The sequence below is a fragment of the Leptonotus elevatus genome, chromosome 15 (genome assembly GCF_054856555.1).
Source record: "Leptonotus elevatus isolate MCC_2025b chromosome 15, RoL_Lele_1.0, whole genome shotgun sequence".
Classification (NCBI taxonomy): Eukaryota; Metazoa; Chordata; class Actinopteri; order Syngnathiformes; family Syngnathidae; genus Leptonotus; species Leptonotus elevatus.
In genome coordinates this window covers 12,190,343-12,217,055 of record NC_141253.1, presented here as the reverse complement: position 1 = coordinate 12,217,055, position 26,713 = coordinate 12,190,343, and the positions used below count along the sequence as shown (strand labels likewise).

Genomic DNA, 26,713 nt, shown 5'->3' with positions numbered 1-26,713 from the left:
GAAATGCAATTTTACTGCCTCTGTTTCAGGTTGTCGTGTGCGTGTCTGCTGGCTACAGGCACAGCGCTGCCGTGACCAACGATGGCGAGCTGTACACGTGGGGCGAAGGGGACTTTGGCAGACTTGGTGCGAGTCTTGTTTTACCGTAATCCTTGTAGCGTACTTACGAGCAACAATCCGCTATTGTTACCCATTTACCTCGCAGGCCATAGTGACAGCCAGAGTCGGAACACACCCACATTGGTGAAGGACATCAGCGGCGTCGGGCAGGTGGCGTGCGGCAGCTCGCACACCATCGCCGTAGCTCAGGACGGACGCACCGTGTGGTCATTCGGAGGAGGCGACAATGGTATACTATTCATCACAATAAACAGATCTGGTGTCATTGCTGTGGCTTTTGTGCCCTACCATAGCTGCCGTCCTTGCAGGTAAACTCGGCCACGGCGACACTAACCGCGTATATCGACCCAAGATCATAGAAGCCCTGCATGGATGCATCATCAGGAAAGTGTGTGCTGGGAGTCAATCGTCTCTAGCGCTCACGTCTGCGGGGCAGGTGAGAGTTAGGCTTTGACAAGGTTGACATACTGAGAGAAGCAAAGAGATATTGGATACAGAATTCAGTTCGGTACAGTATTGAATTAGTAAATCTGGATATGTATGCAGTTTCCACAACAAGGTGTGTCATTGTGACTTGGACTAAAATTGACTCACTGTTCTGATGACTTGACAAAAATCAAAAATACTTGAAATACATAAAATACTTTCAGTGGAGATCCAAAATAACTTATGTACTGCACTGTATCAAATAACACCATAGTGCTAGGTTGAAACAAGGTTTTTGCTGGTATTGCTCCTACAGCCAGATGATAGAAAGATCACCTCTATTTGTGTGATTCATTCAAGGTGTTCGCATGGGGCTGTGGCTCATGTTTAGGGTGCGGGTCATCCGAGACCACCTCCCTAAGACCCCGATTCATAGAGGACCTAAGCATCACCAAGGTCATCGACATCTCATGCGGGGACAGCCACTGCCTGGCATTGTCGCACGGTACGATAAATATTGACCGGAATTTCTTTCATTACTTCTTTACGCATTTTTTGTGAGGGTGTTGTATTGCTTTGTTCGCAGAGAACGAAGTGTACGCCTGGGGCAACAACACAATGGGCCAGTGTGGGCAAGGCCACACCTCCACGCCAGTTACCAAACCCAAGAAAGTGCTTGGTCTGGAAGGGGTGTCCATTCAGCAGATCACGGCAGGAACTTCCCACAGCTTGGCTTGGACTGCAGTACCGACTGACAGGTAAAGACCTCTCTCACGTTTTATGAATTGGTAAAAATGAAAAAAAAAAAAATACTTCATGTTCCGCGCTTAACTTATAGTAACACCTATCAGTTAGTAAGTTGTGATGTTGTGTATCTTTTGCCAGGCAGCTGGTGGCATGGCATAGGCCTTTCTGTGTGGACCTGGAGGAGAGCACCTTCACTTACCTGCGCAGCTTCCTCGAAAGCTACTGTGACGGCATCGGGGATGACGCTCCCCCGGCGCCATTCTTATCTAAACAGTATGTGCATTGTAATGTATGAATTGATTGTTAAGAATTGTGTCCACTGTCTATTTATTGTGTTGAATCAACATACAGTGTACTTTAACAAAAAATGTTTTGAAAAAATATGCCCGAAACTGAATTTGGAGACCCAAGCATCATTATGTGAGTCAGAGCTTGTTAGACTTTTTAAGCCTTGTTCACATGGCAACATTTTGAAATTGCCGTGTATCAGTACCTCCACTAAAGATTAGAAAGACTAGCAGATTAATCCACCCATTTTCCTCCCTCTCAGGGGGCTTCCATTTTGATATTATACCACCCTCTGCTGTCTGACTGAAATTCACGTCGTAGTGCCCTCGGGCTCGCATTGCGAACGTCAAGGGCCATGGCTCACCTGTATTCTGCTTTTGGTAACTTGACATTTGCAATGAAGATGCTAAGATATAACATACTACCTATCAGAGCAAAGCTGTTTTTCATATTTAAATTAAGGAGAACAGTGATCCTTTCAGAGTAAAGCTTAATAAAATGAATATCAAATATTAATGATAAATCCTGTTGTTTGATGTGCTAGCTGTTTAGGATAGCTTTTAGAATTGCTTTTAAAAGGCCATGCAGGGCATTTCCAACCCAAATTTTCTAGCAAACCTGATAAATAAATAAATATGTATATTTTTTAAATAGGTGCATCATGGGACCTTTATGTGTACTCGTTTTTTTCTTTTTTTGTGCTTTACATTTTAATTGAATTATTTTTTAAAGTTTATTTATTTATTTGTGGTTTAAACTGTGTCTTTAAAAAAACATTTCATCCAGATAATCCATTAGTATTTTTTTTTTACATTTATAGTATTTATTTATTTATGTAATTTATAGTTTTAAAATATTGTAAGCCGCTTTTAATTTAATATTATTAGATACTTTTTTAGGTAGTACTTGGTGTAAAAGGTTTAAGAACCACGATCTCACCTGTTTTGTGTGAGAATGCTAATTTCTCCATTGGTTGTTAGCATTATGATGGCTAGTTTTCAACAGAAGTCAAAGAATAATTGTGGCAAGCTTTCACAGGCCATATAAAATGACGTGGAAGGCCAGATGCGGTCACATAAGCAGCACTCACTCTCTCTGTATATGTTGCCATAGGGAGCATCATCAATTCATTTTGCTGTGCATGAAGCTGCTCTCTGTCCATCTGTCCCTGGCTCATGCTGGGGGGACCGGTGCTATGGTGTTGGGAGCTCAGGGCAGGCCTCTCCGGAACCTGCTCTTCAGACTCATTGACACCAACATGCCTGACTCCATACAACAGGTACTCTTGCTTGTCATGATGCTATACGAATGAATGTAGGGCATACATTATATCCATTTGTCTTTGCGTCCATGTGTACAGGCGGTTATGAACACGCTCACCATTGGCGCCTCGCTGCTCCTGCCTCCACTGAGGGAACGGACAGAGTTGCTCCTCTCCCTCTTACCTCAGGGCCCGCAGAGTCTAAATGTTCTGTCTAAAGGGCAAGTAAGTGCAATTGTGTTCTATATGGACAAAATAATTGGGACAAGTAGTACACCCACATGGAATACAAATAGAAGGAAATGTGGAATAATTACCCACTATTCTGCTATAATAGCCTTCAGGGAAGACTTCGTAGCGTGCCTGTGGGAAATTTTCGTTACACTTCACTCTAAAGGCATCATGCAGTCTATGTAGAATATTCTGGAGAGATTATGCAAAAATCACACCATCAGTTCAGTTTTGCTTGGCAGTTTGTGCAAATGACTCAGAGTTGTGACAGAAAAATGTGCGAGAAAGCAGCTCTTCTCCACATAAATGTTCTCAGCCTTGACGGTGCCTTCTTCAAGGGACCACATCTGAATTCATGAGATTACAGTCATATATTTAAAGAGAAAAGTAAACTAAAGTTAAACACAAACAAACCACCTTCACATGAGGCTCATCAATAGTATTAGTTAGCATACTAGCTTAATTAACACACAAAAACGCTAGCCAAACTGATGTAACACATATAGTATAGGTCATTAAACACACATTTACATAGAATAATAAATGTTAGGACATGACATAGGTACATTTTGTATAGGCAAAGTAAACCACACAGGCTAGTAGCTATACTGGGAAAGAAGCAAAAACAAATGTTAATTTTCAGTTTCCCTTTGACTATGCTTGAGGTGCTGTCAAGTAACACCAAAAAAACTGTACATTTCGAAGTCGAAGAAACATCACCACTTTGTTAAACCTAACAACACCAAAACCTAGAAGCCTTGTGGAAAACACTGTACCAAAGTAATATTTTTATCGCTTTGGCCTGGAGAAGGGGGGTCGATTCTATAGTAGCCCAATATAGCGGAGTAAGAGTAGCATTACTTCTTTGCACACCTACTCAAGTAAAAGTAAAAAGTATTGTGTGGTAAAACTACTCTTAGAAGTACATTTTATTTAAAAAGTTACTCAAGTAAATGTAACTCATTACTACCCACCTCTGATAATATTACAACAATGAATTAATTATTATCTTGAAAATCTTTTTTGGGGGCCCAATAATGGCTTACTGCATGTCTATTTTAATTTAATAATTTTTTTTGATAAAAATAATATAAGATAAAAATCATATTTTGGAGGAAAAAAAAAAATAATTCTTGGAGAAAAACATATCTAAGACAAAGGTCAAATTTTAAGTAAATGGTTGTATTAATGATCCCTTTTCCCCTAATATGTGATTAAATTCATGTTTGCAGAGTAAAATGTTCTAATATTCTAAGGTTGTTTACTGTTCATGTGCATTTTCAAGCGTCTGCAGTTGGACATGGTCCTCAGCAGCCTCCAAGACCAGAGTCACATGGCGTCCCTGCTGGGCTACAGCAATTTCGGGGACGTGGCAAATCTCGTGCCACCTCTGACGCCCGCCCCATCCTCCCGACCGCCCTCCTCCTCCTCTTCCTCATCCGAAGCATATGACCCATTTCACTTAGCAGAGGTGCTTCTCAGAACCCTTCTGCTCAGTATTGGATTTTACACGGTATGAACAAACGCTGTTTCCCTTTGAAAGCAATGACAAAGGGATTTCTATGCCTCACTACAGTGTTGTGTGTGTGTTCATATAGGAGCGAGCATTTGGGGAATTGGAGAAAAACAGTGATAAGCTGCTGTCAAGTGATAATCAACGAGAGTCTGAGCCTCCCTCGCACTTTCACCAGCTTCTTTCCGGACTTCACAAACACATGCTTGCCCATTGCTACATCCACTTTAGCCCTGAGGTACTGTGTACGGATGTTGTGTGCAAATCTACAGCAGAGTTTGAGTTGCATTTCCCTCTCAGGGATTACAGTGAGCAAACCCCCGCATAGTCATTATTTGGTGTTTGCAAATTTGCCTTATTTATTTAATGGGATCTGCTCGTTAGCCGAACAAAACTCCCCTATTCTCTTATTTTATTATATATGACAGATGCTTTATATATGACCTTCCCCTCTAATAAATGAACAAAAATCATCATCTCATGAATTAAAAACTTCTGCACAGGTAAAATTGTGATGTTATTCTCATTAGATTCCAAGATTTTCTCTGGGAAATCGCGTTATTCACATTATGACATTTGTTCCCACTGCAAAAAAAAATTATTCGAAAAATATGACATAATTCTTGTAATTTTATGGCTTTGTAGGGCAGGTTAAGAATTTATTCTAAATGGATTACATTTGTTTCCTGAAAAAAATATGACTTGTCTTAATCATAGGATTACAGAATTATTATTATTTTTAATTAACATTACTATTCTGATAAGATTATAGTAGTTAACTTGATCGATTACGCACGTTGACGACTGCTGTCCTTACTGCCTTTTAGGATGACAGCAGTGTAAAATTACTGCGTGAGCATCTTCACTTGATGTTCTCATGCGCCGCAGAGACGCTGAGGAGGTCAACCAAGCTGTTGAAGGACAGCTTTGTGGACATGCAGATGATGAAGAAGCTTCACAGTAAGAACACGCCTAAAGCCATTGGGAGGAATTCCATCCATCCATCCATCCATCCATCATCAATACCACTTTTACTCATTTGGGTGTCTGGCATTTGAGCGAAATGGAATATTTAGGAGACATATTGTGCACTTTTTTGTTGTTGACAATTTAACACCATTCCCAGGTGCCTTAATAAAATCAAGTTTCTGACATTTTTGCCAATTTTCTATTTCTTATCGTTTCTTATGGTTCATTCTTATTCACCCTTTCCCCCTTCTCTGTTGTCCAGTGGTGTTGTACAACTCCATGGCAGGCAGCCTGCTGTGTCAGGTAATGTACTCGCTGCTGCTATTGCCCCTCAGCACAGTCCAGCCTCTGCTTGACCACTTGTTGGACTTGCTGGAGGATCTGGACAGTTTCAACCGGTTGCTGCCCGAGACGGGCCTACTTGAGGACGAAGAGCTGGAGGTAGAAGCCTCAACATTCCCCTCAGGTCTGTGGTCTTTGCGCTAATATGCTGTACAGTTCATCAAATTATTACCTATGCTGACCAGCGACATAATCACTTAGATAAAAGTGAACACCAGGAGGAAGAGGAGGAGTGCACATGGCTTTGGCTGTTGGATCTGGAGCGCTCTGTAGCACTAGCAGTTGGACGCTGCCTTGGCGGGATGATGCAAGGCCTTCCACCCTCCCCCCAGGAGAGAACTTCAGAGTTCTGGCTATCGAACTTGCTCCTCCGGAATGGCCTTGAGATGGACTCTGAGGAGCTTGGTAGGTTAAGTATTCTGTTTCCTCCCCATTTTGCTACTTACAGAGTTGTCTTATGAACACACAAAAAATCTTAGATCATTTACATACGTAAGCAGAATTGAATAGAACTGTTCATATTGATCATAATGTAAAGATAAAAAAAACATACTTTTTTAGAAAAAAATCTTTTTATGTTTTATCATTGGCAAAAATCCTTAAGTTCCACTTTAAAAAGCACAATAATAATATAATAAGTTTCATTTGACCAATAATGTCATTTTGTTTCCAAGAAAGAAGGTGTAATTGACTACCCATGTCATGGTCATGCTTGTACTCCAGACTCCAGCACAGCATGGCTTACTGAGGCGGTGCTGCTGGGCGGCATTGATTCGAGGCTGTCCGAGCTGAGCCTGAACCAGGATTCTCTGACGTTACTTGAGGTGGCGCTAGGATCCTCTAGAGGACCTGCTGGGTGCCTACTACAGAAGATGGAGGAGTACGCTCTTAGCAGAGGTACATTATTTGATTGCCATTTTTTCTTGATGAAGCATTATAGGACATTTCACCACAATGTCACTCTCGCTCAAACATTTTACAACATCCATTTAATTTATCCCTCTCATCGACAGATATTAGAATTTATTTTTTGGGGTAGCCTATATATCTGGTTGCGACACCCCAAACACAAGTTTAGTCAGTTCAGGTTAGCCAATCACTTTTCTGTCCTGGCACTTATTGTTTAAAAACAATACAAAATGGTCTTTGTCACTGTGAGAGCAGAGTGGGAGAGAGGAGGGTCTTCGTGTGACGGTTTGCTGGAGGCCGTGTGCCGCTGCAGCTTGGCAGCACTTCTGAAGCACACCGGGATACCAGATAAAGCCTGCTGGCAGGACAGGTCAGTAACACAGTGTCCTCATATTGCTTTTATGGACATCATATGTACAAAAAAACGCTTTAAAAAGAGCTTATGTTGTAATGAGGTTTTAAAATATTATTACTCACGTCTCGAGGAATATATACCCTCTGGACACAATTGGGTAGACCAAACAGGCCTTTTTATATTAAGCAGGTACAGTGCATCTTAGTTTCCTCTTTGTAATAGTTTTTTCATTTTAATGTTTTTGTTATGGTTTCATTTGTAATACTTGATTCACGGCAGTCACTGAGTTCCAGTTGGATTCAAAACGTCCACATTTAACTGTGGAAAATGTTTTTTTCTTTTTAGTTTAAAATGGTTTACCTAAACTAGAACCCCCTGCCAAACAATTTGGCCGAAGGTAGAAAAGAATCCTGGTGTGTTATTGTGCCTTTTAGTGGTGTACATCCGCCCCATGCTGAACTAGAGATGACTGCGTCTAATTCCGTTTCTTCTTCTACTTTCATTTGGTGAATACTTTTGGTGCATTGCCGCCACCTTCTTTAGCATGTTATAAAGAAGGTAATTAAAAAAGGTGGCCACCGGCGGTAACACACTACTACTGCTACTGCCTCTGCCACTACCACTACTACTGCTGCTACAATATATGTGTATGTATGTATGTGTATATGGATGTGAGTGTATATTGATAATGCTTACAGCAAAGCAGAGAGATGCTAATGATGTGTTGTCATTCAGATATGAGCCCTGCAAGAAGCTGTTAGATGTCTTTGAAAGCGTCTATAAAATCAGAGAATCTCTGTTGGCCCACAAAAACTCTCCGAGGACCTCGCAGGTGCTCGCCGCTGCCAAACAGGTACCACCACTTTGGATGAATACACTTATTACCATGAACGGATACATTTAATATTGTTGTTCTGGTTGTTGGCAGAGCTCTCAGTGTCAGAGTCCTGCGTCAGAGGAGATTGGAGCTCTTGTGGTGAAAGAAAGCGAGCAGTTGTCTGTAGGTCAATGCAGCCGGGAGGTGCAGGTACCGCCGCCCCCTGAAGCCAACCACAACCAGGACCATGGTGATGCAGTGGAGGAATCATTGGGCAGCAATCACATAGATCTTACAGGTTAGAGAACTAGATCCCTCATATCCCATCCATGCAACCCAACCGTACTGGTTTGTGTTCTGGTTTATTGTACCACTATTGAATGATAGCTTTTGTAGAATTTTAGATTTAATCACAACAACATTCCTTTCTGTACAGAAGTCCTGGAGTCCTTCATGGCAACACGCGAGGCCATGCAGGTGCAGCAGAACATGACCGTGTACGAGTCCTTTGGGACTTCCACACTGCCCGGCACTGTGGAGAGCCCGGTCAGCCCCCACAGAGAGCTCAATCCCAGACACCAGTGGGATAACCGGAGAGAGTTGGAGGAGGAGAACTTGCCGTTCCCCGCCACCTGCCGTCTGCTCGTCTCCCGCTGCCTCTTCCTACTGTTGGGAGTCTGCCCTGCCTGGGCAGAACCCAGAGAGAGGGAAGAGAGTCAGGCATCCAACGCTAGCACCAGGTAAAATCAGTGTTAATGTTTAATTTGTTTTAAATGCACTTTTCTCACACTCTGTTGATGTTAATCCACATTCCAGGCCAGCTACACAGTCTTTTAGTCTCAGGCAGCAGGTAAATGTCACTTATTTATTTATTTATTTATTTATTTTTAAGTTAAATTGTTGTTTGACTCCTCTTATCACACATTTTTCATATAGTCTGACCAGTCAAAGACATCCTTGGGATCATACAAGAATAAGATGGGTAAGTACTGTATGTTTGAATTCATAGCTACGTAGTTAAAATGATAGCTAGTTAATTCATTTTATTAGCTAGATAATAAGTCAGTTTAACTATCATGTAGTTGGTTAGTTAACTTGTTAGCTAAATATGTCACAGACTGTCCGTCAGCAACAGTCAGTTACACCCTACTTAATAAGGCTTTGTGGATGTGATTGCCAGATTGTTTGACATTCATCCATTAATGATGCTGCAACACTATCCCTTGAATCCCCTCTGCCTTCCGCCGCTGACCACAAAGTCAGCATATTATGTCTGACCGTTCATGTGGCTGATTGCACAGCCTTCTGCTTTCAACCACGAGATGTGCTTTAGCACACGCGTTTGCCTGTCCAGCCCCCAACCCCGTCACTGTTGTTATAAATACATACAAATAGCTTGGTATTTGGTCAGTTAGCTATATAACTCATTTGTTAGGTGTTGAACTTTGTTGTGAAGATGTAGATATATTAGCGTTCAGAATTCTTGGATGGGATTAGATTATGCAGATCTACCAGATGTACCTGTAATGTTATGGACACAATTTTTTTTACATTTTTTATTCTCATATATAACAAAAATATCATTTGAAAAGTTTTTCCCCTTCCAGGCTGACATTTTGTTGTGTCATACTCAAAGGTAGCAAAATATCATCTGAGTAGCTGATAGTGTTTTTCTTGCTTCCAGGCTTGCCTCTCTGCTCCTTGGATGTCATGAAAGACGCTTGGGATCGTCTGCGTCAGTGCATCAGCCCAACCTACCCGGTCACGACCCACTTTGGCGACAACACCCAGCTGATCCTGGACCAGGCGCTCCAGTTTGTGTGCGGGAACATGCTCCAGTTGACAGTGCCCACCCAGGCTTTCCATGAGGCTGATCCCAAAGCTATTGTCTTTGCCATCCTGCAACAGCAACAGAGAGCTGAGGTATGTATACAGTAAAGCCTCGTCTATTATCAAATGCACCTACTATATTTGCTTTTTTTTTCTTCTGTGGAACCCATCAGCTATTTTCTGAAAAAAATCACCCAGTTGTAAAATAAACTTTTTTATATTAATCGGTGATACGACTCGGCTGTTTGAATATCTTTATATGTTGGGGAGAAGCTTTAGATTTATGTTACGGAGAGTTTGTTCTTGTTTATTTTTTATCATATTTGTATAAATAAATTATATACATATATATATATATATACCTTTTGTACGAAGACACCAGTGACAACATTTGAGCAAGTTCGGCTTCAGATCATCATGTCATTAACTTGTAGTTATGGTCGTTAGCACAACATACACAGGAAGTCCGTTAACCTGTTTTTCGGGTTCAGCCAAATGACGTTCCGCATATAAGCGGACTGATGAAAAGGTTTATTATTGCCACAAAATGGCAGCAAAACACTACTTTTCTGTTAGACAGGGCTATAGCATGACTAAAGGAAGCTCTTCACCTCACGGAAGGAAGCATCTTGGCACCAAGATGCCACAGAATGATGCAAAAGCAATAATTAGACAGGGCTTTGGCAAGGATAGGGGATAAGTTCCTACAAAAATCATCAAATAGATGAATTTTCAAATAGCAAAATGAAAATATATGAATAACACTGTATAGGCCAATACTATACTGTACATACAGTATGTAAAAGTTTTTTTTTAATTCAATCCCTACTCTCCCTGTAGCATGAGTCAACCATTTTTTTTTTCAACTAACATTTGTGCTGGTTTTAACTCATCTCAATCTCGATGTGTCTGCTTTGGTCAGATGCGCCTGGAGGCCTTCCGTCAAATGTCATCCTTCCTGTCCAAGATGGAGGAGAAGAACTGCTCTCCGTATTTTCCCACCTTGTTGCAGTCAGTGCAGCTCCAGTTCCTGTCTGGCTGCTTTGCCTTGGGAACTCAAATCATGGGCTCACACTCAGGCGCTCATTATGAGATGCACCATTACACGGTATACATTTAGTGGTCATGCTGAAGTCACCATTGCTTGCAAGTCACTACTGGATTAATACTTAATGCTTTTTTCCATCCAGGCTGGAACCAATTCAGCTGCTATTGACAAGCAAAGGGAGCTGCAATATGCAGCACATGCTTTTTACCAGCAAGTGGTGCACGTCCTTAGACAGAGGGTTCTGCATGAAAAAACAAAAACAGGTTTGTTACCTCTGTCAGTTAAATTATGTTGCTTATTTGTTCATATAAATCTTCTGGTATACTCCCTGCTCTAGTAGACACTTAGCCTCAATTATTACCCTCAAGTGAATTCATTGTTTTGTTTGTTTTTATCTTTTTATAGCGAGTCACTCCTATTCATGATACTGGTAATTATCCCACAAAACTATATAGTAATTTCTTGCATATTTGTGGTTCACTATTCACAAATACACCTATTTGCATTTCATTCTGTAGAATCTATTCTTGGATAACCACTGAAAAACTCATCTCGATGCCTCAAGATGGGGCCAAAGCCTTGTCTTATAGGGAAAGTAGTACATTGGTGTCATAGAACTACTGTATGTTGAAATGATGCCTCCTCACTGAGAAACAAGCATTGTGTGTATTGGAGGAGCTAGGTTTGGCCTAGATTGTTAGCGGAAGATACAATAATTTTTTTCACCAGATGTATATTTACACGCGTACTTCCAGGGTATCATCTGTGAGGCAACAATCAACTAGTGAACTATATTGTAGATGTTTATTTAAGTTACAATTTCAGCCTTGACAGAGGCCTGAACGTGTTCTTGTTCTGATTTATGCAGAATGTTTTTTGTTTATTATTCTTCCTAGTCACTCAGTAATTTTGTCCTTTTCCGTCGTCAGGTTCATGCCAACACCTCCTGCTGGCCACCATGTTTGCACTGAACTTAAGCTACCAGCCGGTGGACCTGGTACTGGTAGTCAAGCACGGCATCCTGGAGCTGCTCTGTACGCTAACCGACAACAGCTGTGCCCTCATGAACCAGGGCTGGCTCGCCATCTCCACATCAAGATGTCCACTACTGAGTGGCGCCGTCAAGCTGGCATGTACGCGCTTGCTTCAGATCCTTGCAGTCACTTCCAGGTGAGATTTTAAATTTCCTTTGAGGAAGGAACCAGGTTGACCTCAATAGCCGTGTACTTTCAGCTCCTGTGAGGATCTGCTCCCTCTTGAGATTTCCCACTCGCTCATGGAGGTAATGTGCCAGCATCTCCAAAATGTACTGCGTGCATTCCGTCAGCAGCAAGTGGCAGAGAGTGCATCAGCAAAGACAGCAATGATGGAGGAGGCGGAGGAGGACGGATTGAGCTTGAAAGGTGTGGCTTGAGTCAATCAAGATATTTTTTTGTTAATAAGCTAGTTAGTTGGCTTGTTAGTTAAGTAGCTACCATGCCAGTTGAGTAGTTGAAATATTAATTGGTTATCTAGTTGAGTGATTAGATTGGTAGCTAACCATTAAATTCCTGTACATAATTGTCATGTGCAAATTTCACCTAGGATTTTCTTGTAGTTAAAATTAGTAGGCTAAAAGAAAGCATTGACTAACTTGCCTCTTCTTTTGATTTACAATAAAGTGTAACTTGGAGTTATTGTTAAGTTACTTGTAAAACATTTTTATATGCAGACTTACAGTGATTTGTTATGTGTACTCTCCAGGATCAGGAAGCAGCCGAGCGCTTGAATGTCAGCTTGCCGACTTCTTGGTGTTCCTCAGGCGGGTGTTGTCTTCTCGAGTAATGAAAACACTCGCCTCGTTCATCAAGTGGGTTGACCCGCTCATGGACATTATTTCCTACAAGTCCTCTTTAGGTAATTACACTAAATGGATAACAAATTACATAATTTTTTTTATTATATTATTTTGTGTACTGTATGTAAAATGTGACTGTTCACCAGGATCACCATGCTTCCAGAACCTTCGTACTAAGCTCTTAGCCTTCCATGTTTTGGAACGACTGTTGCCTGCTTGTTCTGAGCCTGAACATGTTCAGAAGGTAGGAGGACACGGGAATTACAGTATGTGCTCATGTAATCACCGGATGGCAGTTAGTTACTCAACTGCAGATGAAGTGGGAACTTTATTTATACAGTACAAAATAAAAACAACTATTCTACTGATATATACAGTATGTGCCAAATAAAACTTAAACTACAACAAAGAGGATTGCTACATTAAAATGTAGGAAAAACTACAAAACTTGCTAGCGAGTCATTAGATAACTGTAAAACTAGCAAGTTGGGTAGCGTTCTGGTTAGTTAATTTTTATATTCATTAACCAGCTTGGTATCCCCTTAACTGGTTGGTTTGTTAACGAGTTCCTTAGTTGGTTAGGTATATTGTTCACAAGTAATTGTAAACAATTGTACGTTTATGGTCATGTTGTGCCATGTTAGTCTGAAAACCTTGCCTATATTTACTACTTCTTTTTTATTTCCTTTTTTTGTAGATTGTCAAACAACTCTTTCAGCTGATGTCTGTTTACATGTGGGAGGAGCCTCTGGATGACGCGACCCATAAAACGACTGTAAAGGATTCTGAGGTAAATCTGTCAAAAATCTGGATACAAGAGTCATTTTGAACCCTTTTAAAAACAATTTGTGAGTCATTAATAAGGCTAGCTAGTGGCTGGATAAAGGAGCAATATTGCATTTATAGTATAGTAATCTTCTACTGAAGAGTGATAATATGCTGTGTTGCCTTCCAATACTGCAACGAGTGAGATGACGTTCCCCTTGATGGATTATGAATATATTGATAAAATAAAATAAATATATTAGATAATTATTGCTCATTTTTGTATTTATATACTTGTTTATTTCAAATAAAAATGCAGATATAAAATTGTTTATTTTACTAATATGGCTTAATTTTTTTATTTACAAGAAATCGAGAAATTATATAATGAGATAAATTAATAATAGAGTTGAATAAAATTTGTTTATGTTAACTCAGTTTTGGAAAAATAATGAATTAAACAGATAAAAGTTTTTATTTGAACAATATGATAAATCATGCCCGTTTTTTAATTTTACTTTGGGATTTAATCTAATCATAATGTATTAACAAGTTATTTCATAAATAAAAGTACAGTACTTTGCCCACCCTTCATGACATTTGCTAATGTCTGACGTGTTAAAAGTCAAACTACAAACTGGACTTTTGGGGTTTTTCGACTTTGGAGATTCCGTAGTTAAATGTGTAAATTTGTGCCTTTTGTTTTTTGTTGTGGTAGAATCCCGGCAGCAATGATGAATGTATTTCCATCGGAGATTTTTCCTTCGACCCAAATAAGATAACGTGCTGTTCACTGGAGAGCGGCAACATCCTTTCGCACGGAACTGGTGGAAAAGGTTATGGCCTGGCGACCACAGCCATCACCTCTGGATGTTTCATTTGGAAGGTAATCACACTTACTGTGCTATGAAAATGACTTATTTATACCATTTTTACCAGTAATAGCCCCGCCCATTGTGGGTTTTACGATCAGGATCTAGCAATTAGGAATCAGAAGAATTTCATAAATTTTAAGGAAAAGTGCTATATTGGGATATATAGGTTTTTCTTTAAAATTATCTGTCATTGTTTTTGTAGGGGGGGGGGGTTGATTTTGTACTAGTGGTATCGGTGACTACTCGACTACATCCCTAATGCTGTACACTGAAAAAATGTAAACATTTTGTGGTGGGTAACTGCCTTTCCCCGCCTCCATCAGTTCCACATCGCTAAAGAACACCGAGGCAACGAGGGCACGTGCGTGGGTGTGTCACGGTGGCCCGTCCGCGATTACAACCACCACACCACCACCGACATGTGGTTGTATCGTGCCTACAGCGGCAACCTGTACCATGGCGGTGAGCTGGTCCGCACGCTCCCGTCTTTCACCCAGGGCGACACCATCACATGCGTCCTGGACATGGAGGCTCACACTGTGTCGTTTGCTAAAAATGACAAGGTTTGCTTATGGAGTATTTGTAGCATCACTCCATTTTATTGGGAAACATTTTTCAGTTTCTTTGTGTTTATTTATGCCAGGAGCCAAAGTTGGCGTTTGAAGGTGTGGTTGCTTCTGAGCTGTATCCTTGTGTGTTATTCTACAGCAGCAATCCAGGAGAGAAGGTACTTAATATTTTTTTAAGCTAATATTGACCGGTTAAATTAATATTTTTGGTATGACTGTAGCATAAGGATACCTTTTATTAAGGGTTAGTTAAAGTATTTTACGTTGGTTTACATTGAAGCATCTGTGTCAGGCTCGTTCATGGTGCGCGTGCGAGTACGTGCACAATCTTAAAGCGACAGCTACAGTTGACAAATGAAGACATTACTTCAAATGAGGTAAGAAAAACTCCGCCCCTCCACTCCCCAAAGAATCTGTGGAGTGTGAGGGTTCGCACACTCTACTATAAAGGGAAGCAGAGTAAAACAGTCAGGGCTCTTCGTACTCATCTGGGCATTGGTGGAGCATGCATGATGTAGAAAAAGTTTTAATATTACCTTTTTAAACTGCACAATGTACCTTTAAATAAATTTAACTTAAACATTTCTGATACATTACAAATAAAAGGAAAGAAAATCCATGTGTTTTGACACGTATTTCATTGGACAGCAAAAATATATAATATAATACAATTGTTGGACAGTGACAATACTACATGTATCTCTAAATGTTGAGGTATTTTTTGAACAAGAAAACAACAAAAATCAGTTTGGTGTTTAAACTTTAAATAAAACATGCTTTTTGGGGAGATTGATGATATAGCATGTGTCACTAAATAGTTTTGTTTTTGTTTTTGTTCCGGGCAACTAAAACTAATTACCTGCGTGGTGTGGATAATAGTTATATTGTAGTGAAGTCACATGTGACATTAAAAAAACAACACACGTTTTGAGATATATTGTTTTTGTTTTTTTGTGTGTGAATTTTGTTATTATTATTTGTTAAGTTATTTATTTATCGTTAGCCCAAAAAAAACATTTTATATGAACATTTTAAAATAACACATGGAAGCAGTGAGTTTTTATTTTATTATATTTAAAAAAATCTGAAATAATGAAACATTGTATTCCACATAATAATATTTATATTAAAATTTAATTAAATGTAATTTCAAATTTTTTTGGGGGGGAGGTATGTGTTGTAGGTGTTTGGTATGTTCAATTGTCACACAATTACTGTATTGTCAGAGTACATAAACCGAAACAACCAAAATTTGAAAAACAAGCAGAAGAATGATTTTTATTTTTATGAATACGTGAATATTTATGAGATTTGTCCTATACCTTTAATCCCTCACAGTAATGACCACAGCAAATATGCACTGTTAGTGATACACATCGAAGCAGGGACTATTATAGCATCCAGGAAGCAGTTCAAGTTATGAGTGTATTGCTCAAGGTCACCATGCCAGGTTCATTGTCATCCTCTGTAGTTTTGTCAGTCCACACGTTACAAAGCTGGAAGAATATTTGCCTGCATTCTTCTGGCTGATGACTTGAACCAACATCTCTCACAGTTGCAAGCAGTGATCTTAACCACTTGGCCACAGCTGTGCCGATCAGCACACAATTCATGATACATAAAACAGACTAAATCGAATGCATCCCTAACAGGTGAAACTGGGGGAACTCCAGATGCGAGGCATGCCCAGTAACTTGCTACCTGGCGAGCCACTGTGCAGCCCGCAAAGCACTGCCCTAATTGAGTCCACGGTACACCTCCTGCGCCGGCTTCACCAGTGCGATCAGTGGACGCAACACATCAACCAGTACATCCATGCCAACTTGGAGCTCATTGGGCCCATGCTGAAGGAGGACCACTTGGGACGTTTCACCCCAGGTCAGTTACAAGCACATCTTATGGAACATTTCAATCAGGTTTAAGCACTTCCATTGTAAGGTTTATCCCATAGCACTTGCATCCAAAGGCCTCGAGCGGACTTCGCAGCAAAATGACGGTGAAAAAGATCCATCCGATGACCCTCATCAAAGCCTGTTATCTGAAGCCAAGCTAGCTGCCTTGTGCACTGAAGTGTGGCCCGTACTGGCTTGGATCGGAGGTGTGGATGGCGGTCTCCGGGCTGGCGGCTTGTGTCTACATAAGCCCAGCGGGCGCAGGGCCGTGTTGCTGGGGGTCCTGAAAGAGAGGAGCTCCCTGGTTAAGCTGCAGTGGGAGGAGGCCGACCTATCAATCAGGTACAGTATCTCGAATAAAAGTTCATAATAGGGATGGGCACATCAGAAATTTGCAACAAATTATATAATTTTCCTAATTCTGTCAGGATAATATGTAACAACAAATTCCTAATACTCACAAAAATTTAATTCCAACAGTTTTCTTCCTGACAAAAAAAATTAAATTAGGGAAGAAAGAAAGGCAGCAGAACCCAAAGCTCTAAGCTGAATATTTTTACATTTAAACACACAATTTATTATTTTGGAGAAATTTGGACAAGCAGCAAGTTCAGCAGCAAAAAACAACCATTCAGTTTTACAGTATGTGCTGTAACTGTGTGTTATTAGTCTTTAATCATGGTTACATAATGGTGGGTTTTATGCAAAAATGCTGCATAGAAAGGTTGTAATACCTGAGCTAAGAAATGATTAACAGAAATCAGATCAGGGTGGCATTTTGTTCCTAAAATCTGAGCCATTTTTCATGTACTTGTGCCTGTGCGAACAGTAAATTTGTTGATTTGTTAAAAAAAAAAATACTAGTCTTGAATATTTTTTGTTGCAAACAAACTTCAGCTCCACACTTTAGTCCATTTATCAGTCATATAGTGAAAATGAGGAAGTGAATATTTATTTATATAATATTTATGTGCGTCCCTAAATTTTCTACTTGCACTCCTAAAATTTTATGTTAGGGGCCACTGTGCTCCTAGAAAAAAAAAGTCTGGATAATTATATTAACCTGCTGCTTATTTTTGGGAAATATGAACATGTTGGCATCAAAGCAGCAAGTCTAGCAGATGAAAACATTCACTTAATTTTCCATCATGGGTCCATTCACTTGCCTCACGACATAAGAATATTTATTACAAAAGAAAGTTCTTAAGACCTGAGGTTCTGAGCAGCTTAATTTCTTCACTTTAAACAATACACACAAACTGTGTAAGTGTTATTTTTGGGTTCAAAATGGTTCTCGACCAAAGTGTTTTTATTGAGTGATACGACATCATGCAAAAAGTACAACACAAAAACACTAAGTTTGTGGGAACCCCAAAACATTAACTTTCCTTCAGTCTTAATTGTAATGTTTGTTTAATATGATTACAAAGTTTTGATTTCTCATAGTCCTTTGCATTTCTGTTAGTTGTTACAACTTCACTAGACATTAGCAGCTAAAATTCCAGAATTCCAAAATTCTTTCTCTATTTCTAAAGCCTATCTCTAGTATTTGAATGTCTTTCCTTAAATGTGTCAACAACACTTGTCTTGTGACTATTCTATTGAATTATTTTCTGTTTTTCCTTGCCCTGATTACTAATTGTCTTTGTAAATCCACTAATCCATCCCGGTGTCGCTCGCTATCTCTGTGGCTTCTCGCCAACCCTTCCCTGAATAACCAAGCTCCACGAATTCTTGGTCACCCAGCGACACGCCCATCGCCTCGCTTGAGCCCTGCAACACGACCTGCTGTGATGTGGCACGACTGGGAGGGCTTAAACCGACAGTGCTGCTGGATCTGATTTTACTGATGGGGTTGCTGGAGGAGCGCGGCTGGCTCGGGACTCGTGCGGCAGCCGCTGGGAAATTGTCGCAGGAGAGCCTGGCGGAGGGTGGGACGCAGTACTGTCTGGATGAGGTAGATGATCTCACATGCTTTGCAGAAGAGGACTGGAAGAAGGTTGAAGTCGATGGGAAGGCATCCACCAAAGATACTGTAAAGGTCCAAGAGGAGGCAACCAGACCTCTGCAAACATCTCAAACCAAAATAAATGCCTTCGCCTTGGAGCTCAGAGCCATCAAAGTCTCTTACCTTCTCACCGGCGCCTTGAAATCCCTCGCTGTCATTTTTAGCTGCGAGAAGTTATCGGATTTGCTCTCCGGGCCCAAGCCGAATTCCACCTTGTCGAGTCCCAGCTCTGACCATGACAAAGGCGGTGGAAGTGGCGGCGAGCAATGGGACGAGAGCGCCGAGCTGAGGTCGGTGCTGCAGTACGTGGTGCAGAGCATGGTCAAGTGGGCGGTCCGACCCTGTCCCATAAAGCAGAGGGTGTCTCTGGCAGACCTGGAAAGGGCTCAAATCATGATCTACAAAGGCGCACTGAGTCGACTACAGGATAAAGAACGCAAAGGTACCTGATCCGCTAGATTGACCTTTCACAAGTTGAATTTCTCCCACCATAACTTGGTAGCAACAGTGGGTGAAAATCTGCCATTTCAAATCAAAAACTTACTACATGGCAGCCCGATCAAAGCCGAAAGGTTAGCAGAGCTGTAGTGTTAGCACAGTTTTAGCATTAACAAACAATGCTATCAACATTAGCTAATGATAACTGGCACATCTTCCATGGTTTGGCAAAGTTGTATATGTGGGGGAAGGTGGTATTTGTGTTTGACGCCACACAAATGAGTGTAAGTTACGCACAAGTGAGCTATAATTGATGGAAGCATTTCACAGACATATTATTGGTACTAGTGAAAAAAATGCACAATTTGTCTGCTTTAAAAAAAATGTTTGCTGTTCCATTAAAAAAAATGTTTACTTCATTGGACTTGTTCTTAAAAGTTGATCCAACAGCTTTATCACCATTAATTCTAGTCTTTAGAGTACTTCCAGTGAACGCCTCAAACTTGTGTCTTTTTCCCTCCTAGAATCGGCCCACCATTCCACCTCCCAGCCCATTTCCAAGTCCTCCAGCTCCGTCTCTTTGTACAGCGTCGGCTCGGAAGGCACCGCCATTTTCGGCCAGTCCAACCGAGCCTCTGCGTCATCGTCCAACACAGAGCTGGCCTCGTCGCTCCCGACCAACCTGCAGGCGGACGGTCTTGATCAGTTTAACCCTTTCCTACCCATAAGCCTGCTCCAGTGAGTATAGTAACTTGCGGTCCAACATCATGGCACTACTTCACTTATGTGAATTATATCACACATTAGCTATTGTGACGTAATTCATATAGAATACAATTATGTTACCGAAAGCAATCTTTTCACTTTTCTTACATTACCATCAAGAAAGCTGATATTTCCCATTATTGTGCACAGCTACATACTCGGACAGTATTTCTAATTCTGGAGTATCGACTTTTGTACCACTCCTATATCCTGTATCTCACTGAGCGGCAAAGGTTTGCAAATGTAGCAAATGTTGATTTCTCATCAGGGTTCGTTCAAGGTTGCACTTTTCATCAACAGTTTTAAAGAGGAAGTCAACCCCAAAATTTTCTTTGCAATAATCTGTTGTAAGGACCCCTACTAAATATGGCATTCTGATTAATATTGTGTTTGTGAAATATGAATTAAGCAGCAAAATCCACCAATTGGTAACTATTTCAGTGGGCGACTATTTTGCTATTTGCTATGACATCACAGTTGCTCAGGGTCCAGCTAATGACCAATCACGGCTCACCTGTTTTCTGAGTTTGGTCACGTGATGTTCGTATGCTGAGCCATGATTGGTTGCTACCTGAGCCCTGAGCAACTGTGATGTAATTTTCTGTCGACAGCAAGTTACAAGATGAGATGGCTAAAAATGGGTGGATTTTGCTCTTTAATTCATATTACAGAAACACAACATTAATCAGAATACAAGTTTAGACTATAGTGCATTTAAATTTTTTCAGTATTTATATTTTATATTAGTACATACTGCAATATCGTCAATGATATCTTGATACAGCAATTATTGTATGTGGATATATGAAAGAACGATACACCATGAATAACAATTTTGAGAACGATGTTTGATTGCTTGTGATTATGCGCTGATCAATATATTACATTTATTTAAGTATCTCAGGGTAATGATATGGTAATGTCACGATATGACATAACGCTGCAAGTACTCCAAAAATACTCAGCTCTCCACCATCTTAAAGACCAAAATTCAAATACAGTAGTACAGAAAGGCCCAAGTGGTCAGAAAAAAACATTCTTAAAAAGTATATTTGATATTATTGTAAACCTTAAGTAATAATCTCATGATATTAGAGCGAACCGCTAGTGTTACGTGTATCACACTTTAGGACTCCCTGCTATAAACAATATATTGGGAGGAGGGGGGGGGGGTGGTATCGTTGCATAAACAAAGAAAGGAAAACTTCTTGAGGCATATTAAGCATGCATATTGTGATGTGGTTAATTTCAGACACATGGTGCTAACTCGCTTCCCCACGCTCACCGGACTGGTTAGCACCCAGCCTGTGCTGCACCCCTGCTTCAGCCTGGTCAGTTCGGCCTCGTGCGATGCCTTCACAGAGCAGCAGACCAGCTTTATGGAACCTGGTCCATGCAGCACGCAGGCCCGAAGCAGCCTGGGTAAGAACAAGCGAAAGTCCCGTTTACGCTGCCTGTAAAAGTCATCTTTTTTGACGACACTAATATAGAATAGGCGAAGTTGCCACAGGAATGTAGAATCAAGAGAGTAATATCAGCCGTAACAGAATCCGGTTCACACTTTTTCCTCAGTGAGTGTAAAGCTCCTCTGTCATTCTGCCTTTTTTCAATGCCACTGTTCTGTTTACACGACACTTTGTTAGTCAAACCTGTCGATGTACACTTATTTTCAATGTGTTTGGTCCTCAAAAATAGCATGTTTTTGTCACATTTTAGCCCATGCTTCTGACATTACAACCATCCCACGAATGCAAGTCGACACAGTTTGTGCTTTTATATGACGGCATTATTTTCTTTATCACCTTTTTTCATATTATACATTAAGTCATAAACGCCTCCCTAAATTAAACTTTGTAGTTATTTTTCTGTTTTTGTTTTTGTGCACTTTTTCCCCCTCACCACCAGAGCGGACACAAATGTTTGTCACCAGCCGCTTGCTTGAAATGGGATTCCCTATGAGACACATCTACTGCGCCATGGAGGCAGCAGGTACTGCTACTGCTTTGTGTGTGATGCCACCACAATGTCTGCTTCACATGCTTTCTTACTGCATTTGTCACCTGGAAAGTAATAAATTTTGGAGTTACAGTACAAGGATACCGCCTGATGTCAGTGTTCTACTATTTGATACAATTCAATGAAATGCATTTTGTGATTTTAACTTAATCCACCAATTTTCAACCTCCGCCCTCCCCCCCCCAAAAAAATCCCCCCCAAATTTCCAGAAATTAAAAAATAAAATAAAATCCACAAATTTTGGGAGGATTATATAAGAGAAAAATCTGAAGAATACTTTTCAATCTAAAGAACAATGTTACCAATGCAGATGCATGCTTTTCATTGACAGAGACAATCGGAAAAAATATTATTTGCCTTTTTTTTTCTGATTCAAATTCTCGAGATACGCATTTCGTATCCATTCTCACACTCCATGATGTGTTTTTTAACTCCAAACCACTCCTGTAGATGTAGCAGGTGAGCTGGACTCTCGGACCATTGAGGTATTGGCCAGCTGGATGCTGGAGCACCCCCTGACGAATGAGCAGCAGACCGCCGAATCACCCAGGCATGAGGGAGAGCCTGACACGGCATCCTCCGATGGGCCCGAGACAGTGCAGTGCCCCGAACGCCCCTCGAGTCAACCCACAGAGAGGTTTATAATTTACGAAACATTATTTCATTATAAATAAAACAATCGTGTCAACTAACCTAAATATTGACAGCTTGCTGCCTGGTTTGGACTGGATAGAACGGGAGAACTTCTTAGATGTCCACCTGACAAGGAATAGACCTCCTCCAGCAAGGCGGCGGCGTTCAGGCCCAACTCAGAGGACGTCTTTTCGGAGAGCAGGTCAGAGTTAGACAGCCTTAACGGGCTGTTATAAAAAAATTCAAAGGGAACCTATACCAGGAGAGAAACGGCTGGTATGGAATTATTTTGACCTAGTAAAGAGCAAGGCAGCAGACAGCAGAGCTGTTTCAAGCCCTATTAACTGACTAAACAGGCTGCCATTAAAATTGCAAACTGATCAGGAGAGAAATAATTGACCATTTGTTACTGTTATGGAGCCAAATAGCACAGTCATTTCAAGCCCTACTCGTTTACTGCCTAAATAGGCTGCTATTGAAATCAAAAACACAACACAAGAGAGAAATGCTTTGGAGTGCAGCAATTTTGAACTAGTGGGGTAGCAAAGCAGCAAGACAGCACAGTCCGCTTGTGGAACCATTTTGAGCTAATAGTAAAACAACAGAAGGTCAATTCAGGTATTACAACCATAAGATGGATGCCTAAAATATATGTTTTTGATTGGTTACAAATAAGTTTGAATATTTTCCTTTCTACCCTTTGTTTAAATTAACAGGAATTCCAGTCTCTTCGGATTTGCCGTCACCGAACCCCATCCCACAGCTTTACCAACAGAATTCAGGCGATTGGCCCGAGTATGTGGAGTTGCACCCCTTCTCCACGGAGGAGGAGTCCGAGCTGGGCTTCATGGATGACGTGTATCACGAGGAGACCTATGAGGACCTGCTCACCCCTTTCTTCAGCCTGGAGAGAGATACTCTTCACATAGTAGAGGTGACACATTAACGCAACATTATCCGTCGAAGCTATTAAATACAACAACCTTTGTCTTTTCCTTATTAGAGCGGTGAAGAACACAGTCCGATGGTGAAGTGCGAGCTGTGCAACACTCTCACCTTGCAGTTCAACAACCACATAAAGCGCCGGCATCCCGGCTGTGGCCAGAGCGCTGCACGCAAGGGCTACGACAGCACCGGTGCCTACGTGGACGTCTGGTTCAAAGGAGAGTGCGGCTCCAACTTCCCCTTCTACCTGCTCTGCACTTCCTGCAGGGAGAAGTACCTCGCCGCCAACACCAATGATCCGAGTTCCAGGAGTGAAAGGTACAGCAAAAACAACTGGAAATTATGTACTGTACCTTATCTCCCTCATAAAGTAGAGAATGCAATTAACAGTATTTAGGATGAGTTGTTTATTTGAAAGGATTCTTTATTTGTACAAATTGACAGTGCCTATTTGACTTCCATCCATCCCTTCGTTAGGTTTTTGTGTTTATTAGAAGTGGATGCTTGTTCTTTCAAGTTGTCAGACACTATTTGAGGAAGTATAACTTATACTTTACTTTCAGCTAGAAATTGGATTTTTACTTCATGCTCCCCCCTCCATTTTGATTTCTCAATATTGTTGCCTCATTAACTTTAGGATTAAAGGCCTTACGAGTGATTTGATTGGCCGCTTGGACAGCACCTCTGATGGTGAGTAGGGGTACTTTATTACTCAAATACATGCATTCCATCATTTAGTTTTTACATGAGCAGCGCACCTTTTTGCACAGACGACTGGGAAATAAACCACCAAGACGAGAGTGATGAAGACAGACTGACAGGACTGGAGGACTTCGGGCTTCTGCTGAGACCGCTAGGTCTGACTGAAAAGAAGCTGGTGCCGGACCCCATCGCTTTCAGTGAGGCCGATCCACTGGGGGCTATGGTCTATAGTTCGGTGGACCCCATGAGGACTGATCCCAAAGGTAGTCTAGTTATCATTACCATTTTAAATTTATTTCCTTGTTCCAGCCATGATAGTCAAATTCCAGAGCTTCCTAATAGCACAATCATTTGCACTTTTTTTCATGGGAACCTGAGAGCTAATTTAGAGCAAAAAATAAAAATACCTGAAATATGCAATGTGGACTGAATGACTTTTACGCTGTGTAAGAGATGATGAAGCCAATCAATAATTCTATGATTTTTTTTTATATGTAAACCAATTTGTCTCTAAAGTATACTTCCAAATTTTTGCTTGCAACACAAAGCATAAAATTGACCAAGCGACTGCTTGAAAACAAAAACAAACTTGTGGTACTTTACTTTAACTTTAACATGTCAAACTGTGCATAAGCCATACAGTACTTCTCCAACAAGGACTCCCGGACCACTATTAGTCATATTTTTTTCACCATTAGGGGATGCTGTCTTGGAACAGAAGAGCTCCTTGAGTCTCGGGCAGCAGGCCTTATCTCTGAGGGACTCTCACGACCGACTGAAAGCGCTAAGAAGAGTGACCTCCACAGCTCAGATCTTGCTGGCGTATAGCATGGTGATGCAAGCCCTTTCTCAGACCGCTTGCAGGTAAGTCCACTGATGCTTTTTCTGGTTAAATGTGTAGCTATTCCTCGTTTCTCCCTCCTTGCTAGTCCATCCGGTCGACTGGATTCCTTGGGCCTGGCAGACATCCGCATCCTTGTACGTCTGATGACGCTCGCCGCGGCGGGCAGGGCAAACACGTGCACGGACAGACATTCCGTTGGCAAGGGGCCAGCCTCAGAACGCGGCAACTCTAGTTGCCTCAGCTTTCTGACGGGAGCTATAGGCAGTGTAGTGTCCCATAGCCCTGCCGCCTACAGGCAGCTGGTGGAGATATGCACTCAGGTTGGTACACCAAAGTGGGTGTTATAGTGCATGAGTATCAGTTATATTTTCTGTGTTACATTAATCATATTGAACATCATTTTAGCAGGGTTTGACAATAATATTTAATATTATTTGTCACCATTTAAATAATATACATTTATTTTACTCAATAAATTTTTCTAATCAATAATCTATTTATATTGTTTGTCGAATTTAGTTTTAATTTAATTTCTTAAAAATGTATCCATAAAATTAAGAAAAAAGTTTTTATAGATGTCTTAAAAAATTGATAATTAATTTTTATATTTATTCGAGTATTTACACTATTATTTTAGGGCTGAAGCGCACCATTATTTTAGCAAGTTGTTAATCTGTTGACTGTTTTGTCGGTTAACAGGTGAATCAGATTTTTTTTAAAGTTTTAATTGTAATCACTTTATTTAAAAACAGGACATTATTTCAAATTGACAGTGCATAAAATATCTATAGATGGATTATAATTCAGTTACTGGTTTTGTCCAAAACATGTTAGAAAATAGGCAAACATGTTGACCATTGTTCACCAAAGTAAAACACATTTTTGGTTATAATTCAACACAAAGATATTCAGTCTGCTTTCATGGAGGACTACTATTTAGTGATGAGAAGCTGACATTCCCAGCATTTGGACAATTTTAAATTCAAAAATGTATTTAAATTATTAATCAATTATTCAAAATAATGATTTGAAAATCAATTAGTTGTCGATTAATAGTTGCAATATAGAATTATATTGTATATTTTCATATACAATACATGTGTGTGTGTGCGTGTTTATGTATGTAAATATAAAATACATTTTTGTAATGAAATGATAAATAAAAAATTCTTATTTTCTATTACAATTGATGAAGTGATTAGATCAATTATTAGCTCTCCAATTATGTATAAATAAAATGAGTAAAATTCCAATATTAATTAAAAAAAATTGTGACATATTAAATGGTTAAAATTAAATCATCAAAGTCTATCATCAAAATCAATACTGTCCATCCATCCCAACACTGGGAAGTATGCATGGTGATTTCTTCACATTATTCAAATTTTTTTACATCCAGTTTTCACGGGTTGTATAAGCTGGAAGCCCAAATAATGTAAAAATAAGCAAATACTTGAAATCACTTAAGTTGTGGGCCCTGAATCTATAAACTATGAAAGTTTGACTTTTTCAATGGAATTACAGAAATTATTCAACTTTTCGAGGATATTCAAATTTTTTGACAAGCA

At 40.4% G+C, this 26,713-nt stretch overlaps 1 protein-coding gene across 3 annotated transcripts in view; it reads left to right on the top strand.

The window, feature by feature from the left end:
- LOC147161945 (putative E3 ubiquitin-protein ligase HERC1) overlaps nt 1-26,713 on the top strand; it is a 49,981-nt gene that overhangs the window by 8,040 nt on the left and 15,228 nt on the right. For 2 of the 3 annotated variants that reach the window (XM_086096584.1, XM_086096585.1), the window contains exons 7-51: nt 30-126; nt 206-349; nt 429-556; nt 907-1,051; nt 1,133-1,304; nt 1,432-1,566; nt 2,695-2,860; nt 2,942-3,067; nt 4,359-4,586; nt 4,672-4,824; nt 5,414-5,546; nt 5,818-6,021; nt 6,099-6,302; nt 6,621-6,794; nt 7,062-7,176; nt 7,897-8,014; nt 8,090-8,276; nt 8,415-8,718; nt 8,795-8,828; nt 8,915-8,960; nt 9,663-9,901; nt 10,731-10,916; nt 10,999-11,119; nt 11,786-12,026; nt 12,090-12,259; nt 12,600-12,752; nt 12,840-12,937; nt 13,391-13,483; nt 14,177-14,344; nt 14,657-14,896; nt 14,977-15,060; nt 16,555-16,780; nt 16,854-17,136; nt 18,541-19,244; nt 19,765-19,978; nt 21,258-21,427; nt 21,911-21,994; nt 22,472-22,658; nt 22,729-22,856; nt 23,371-23,588; nt 23,658-23,917; nt 24,237-24,289; nt 24,370-24,564; nt 25,000-25,165; nt 25,231-25,465. In XM_086096584.1, the coding sequence (XP_085952710.1) occupies nt 30-126; nt 206-349; nt 429-556; nt 907-1,051; nt 1,133-1,304; nt 1,432-1,566; nt 2,695-2,860; nt 2,942-3,067; nt 4,359-4,586; nt 4,672-4,824; nt 5,414-5,546; nt 5,818-6,021; nt 6,099-6,302; nt 6,621-6,794; nt 7,062-7,176; nt 7,897-8,014; nt 8,090-8,276; nt 8,415-8,718; nt 8,795-8,828; nt 8,915-8,960; nt 9,663-9,901; nt 10,731-10,916; nt 10,999-11,119; nt 11,786-12,026; nt 12,090-12,259; nt 12,600-12,752; nt 12,840-12,937; nt 13,391-13,483; nt 14,177-14,344; nt 14,657-14,896; nt 14,977-15,060; nt 16,555-16,780; nt 16,854-17,136; nt 18,541-19,244; nt 19,765-19,978; nt 21,258-21,427; nt 21,911-21,994; nt 22,472-22,658; nt 22,729-22,856; nt 23,371-23,588; nt 23,658-23,917; nt 24,237-24,289; nt 24,370-24,564; nt 25,000-25,165; nt 25,231-25,465 (7,929 nt within the window). The remainder of the gene's footprint in view (nt 1-29; nt 127-205; nt 350-428; nt 557-906; nt 1,052-1,132; nt 1,305-1,431; nt 1,567-2,694; nt 2,861-2,941; nt 3,068-4,358; nt 4,587-4,671; nt 4,825-5,413; nt 5,547-5,817; nt 6,022-6,098; nt 6,303-6,620; nt 6,795-7,061; nt 7,177-7,896; nt 8,015-8,089; nt 8,277-8,414; nt 8,719-8,794; nt 8,829-8,914; nt 8,961-9,662; nt 9,902-10,730; nt 10,917-10,998; nt 11,120-11,785; nt 12,027-12,089; nt 12,260-12,599; nt 12,753-12,839; nt 12,938-13,390; nt 13,484-14,176; nt 14,345-14,656; nt 14,897-14,976; nt 15,061-16,554; nt 16,781-16,853; nt 17,137-18,540; nt 19,245-19,764; nt 19,979-21,257; nt 21,428-21,910; nt 21,995-22,471; nt 22,659-22,728; nt 22,857-23,370; nt 23,589-23,657; nt 23,918-24,236; nt 24,290-24,369; nt 24,565-24,999; nt 25,166-25,230; nt 25,466-26,713) is intronic. The other variant, XM_086096586.1, reaches the window with a different exon arrangement.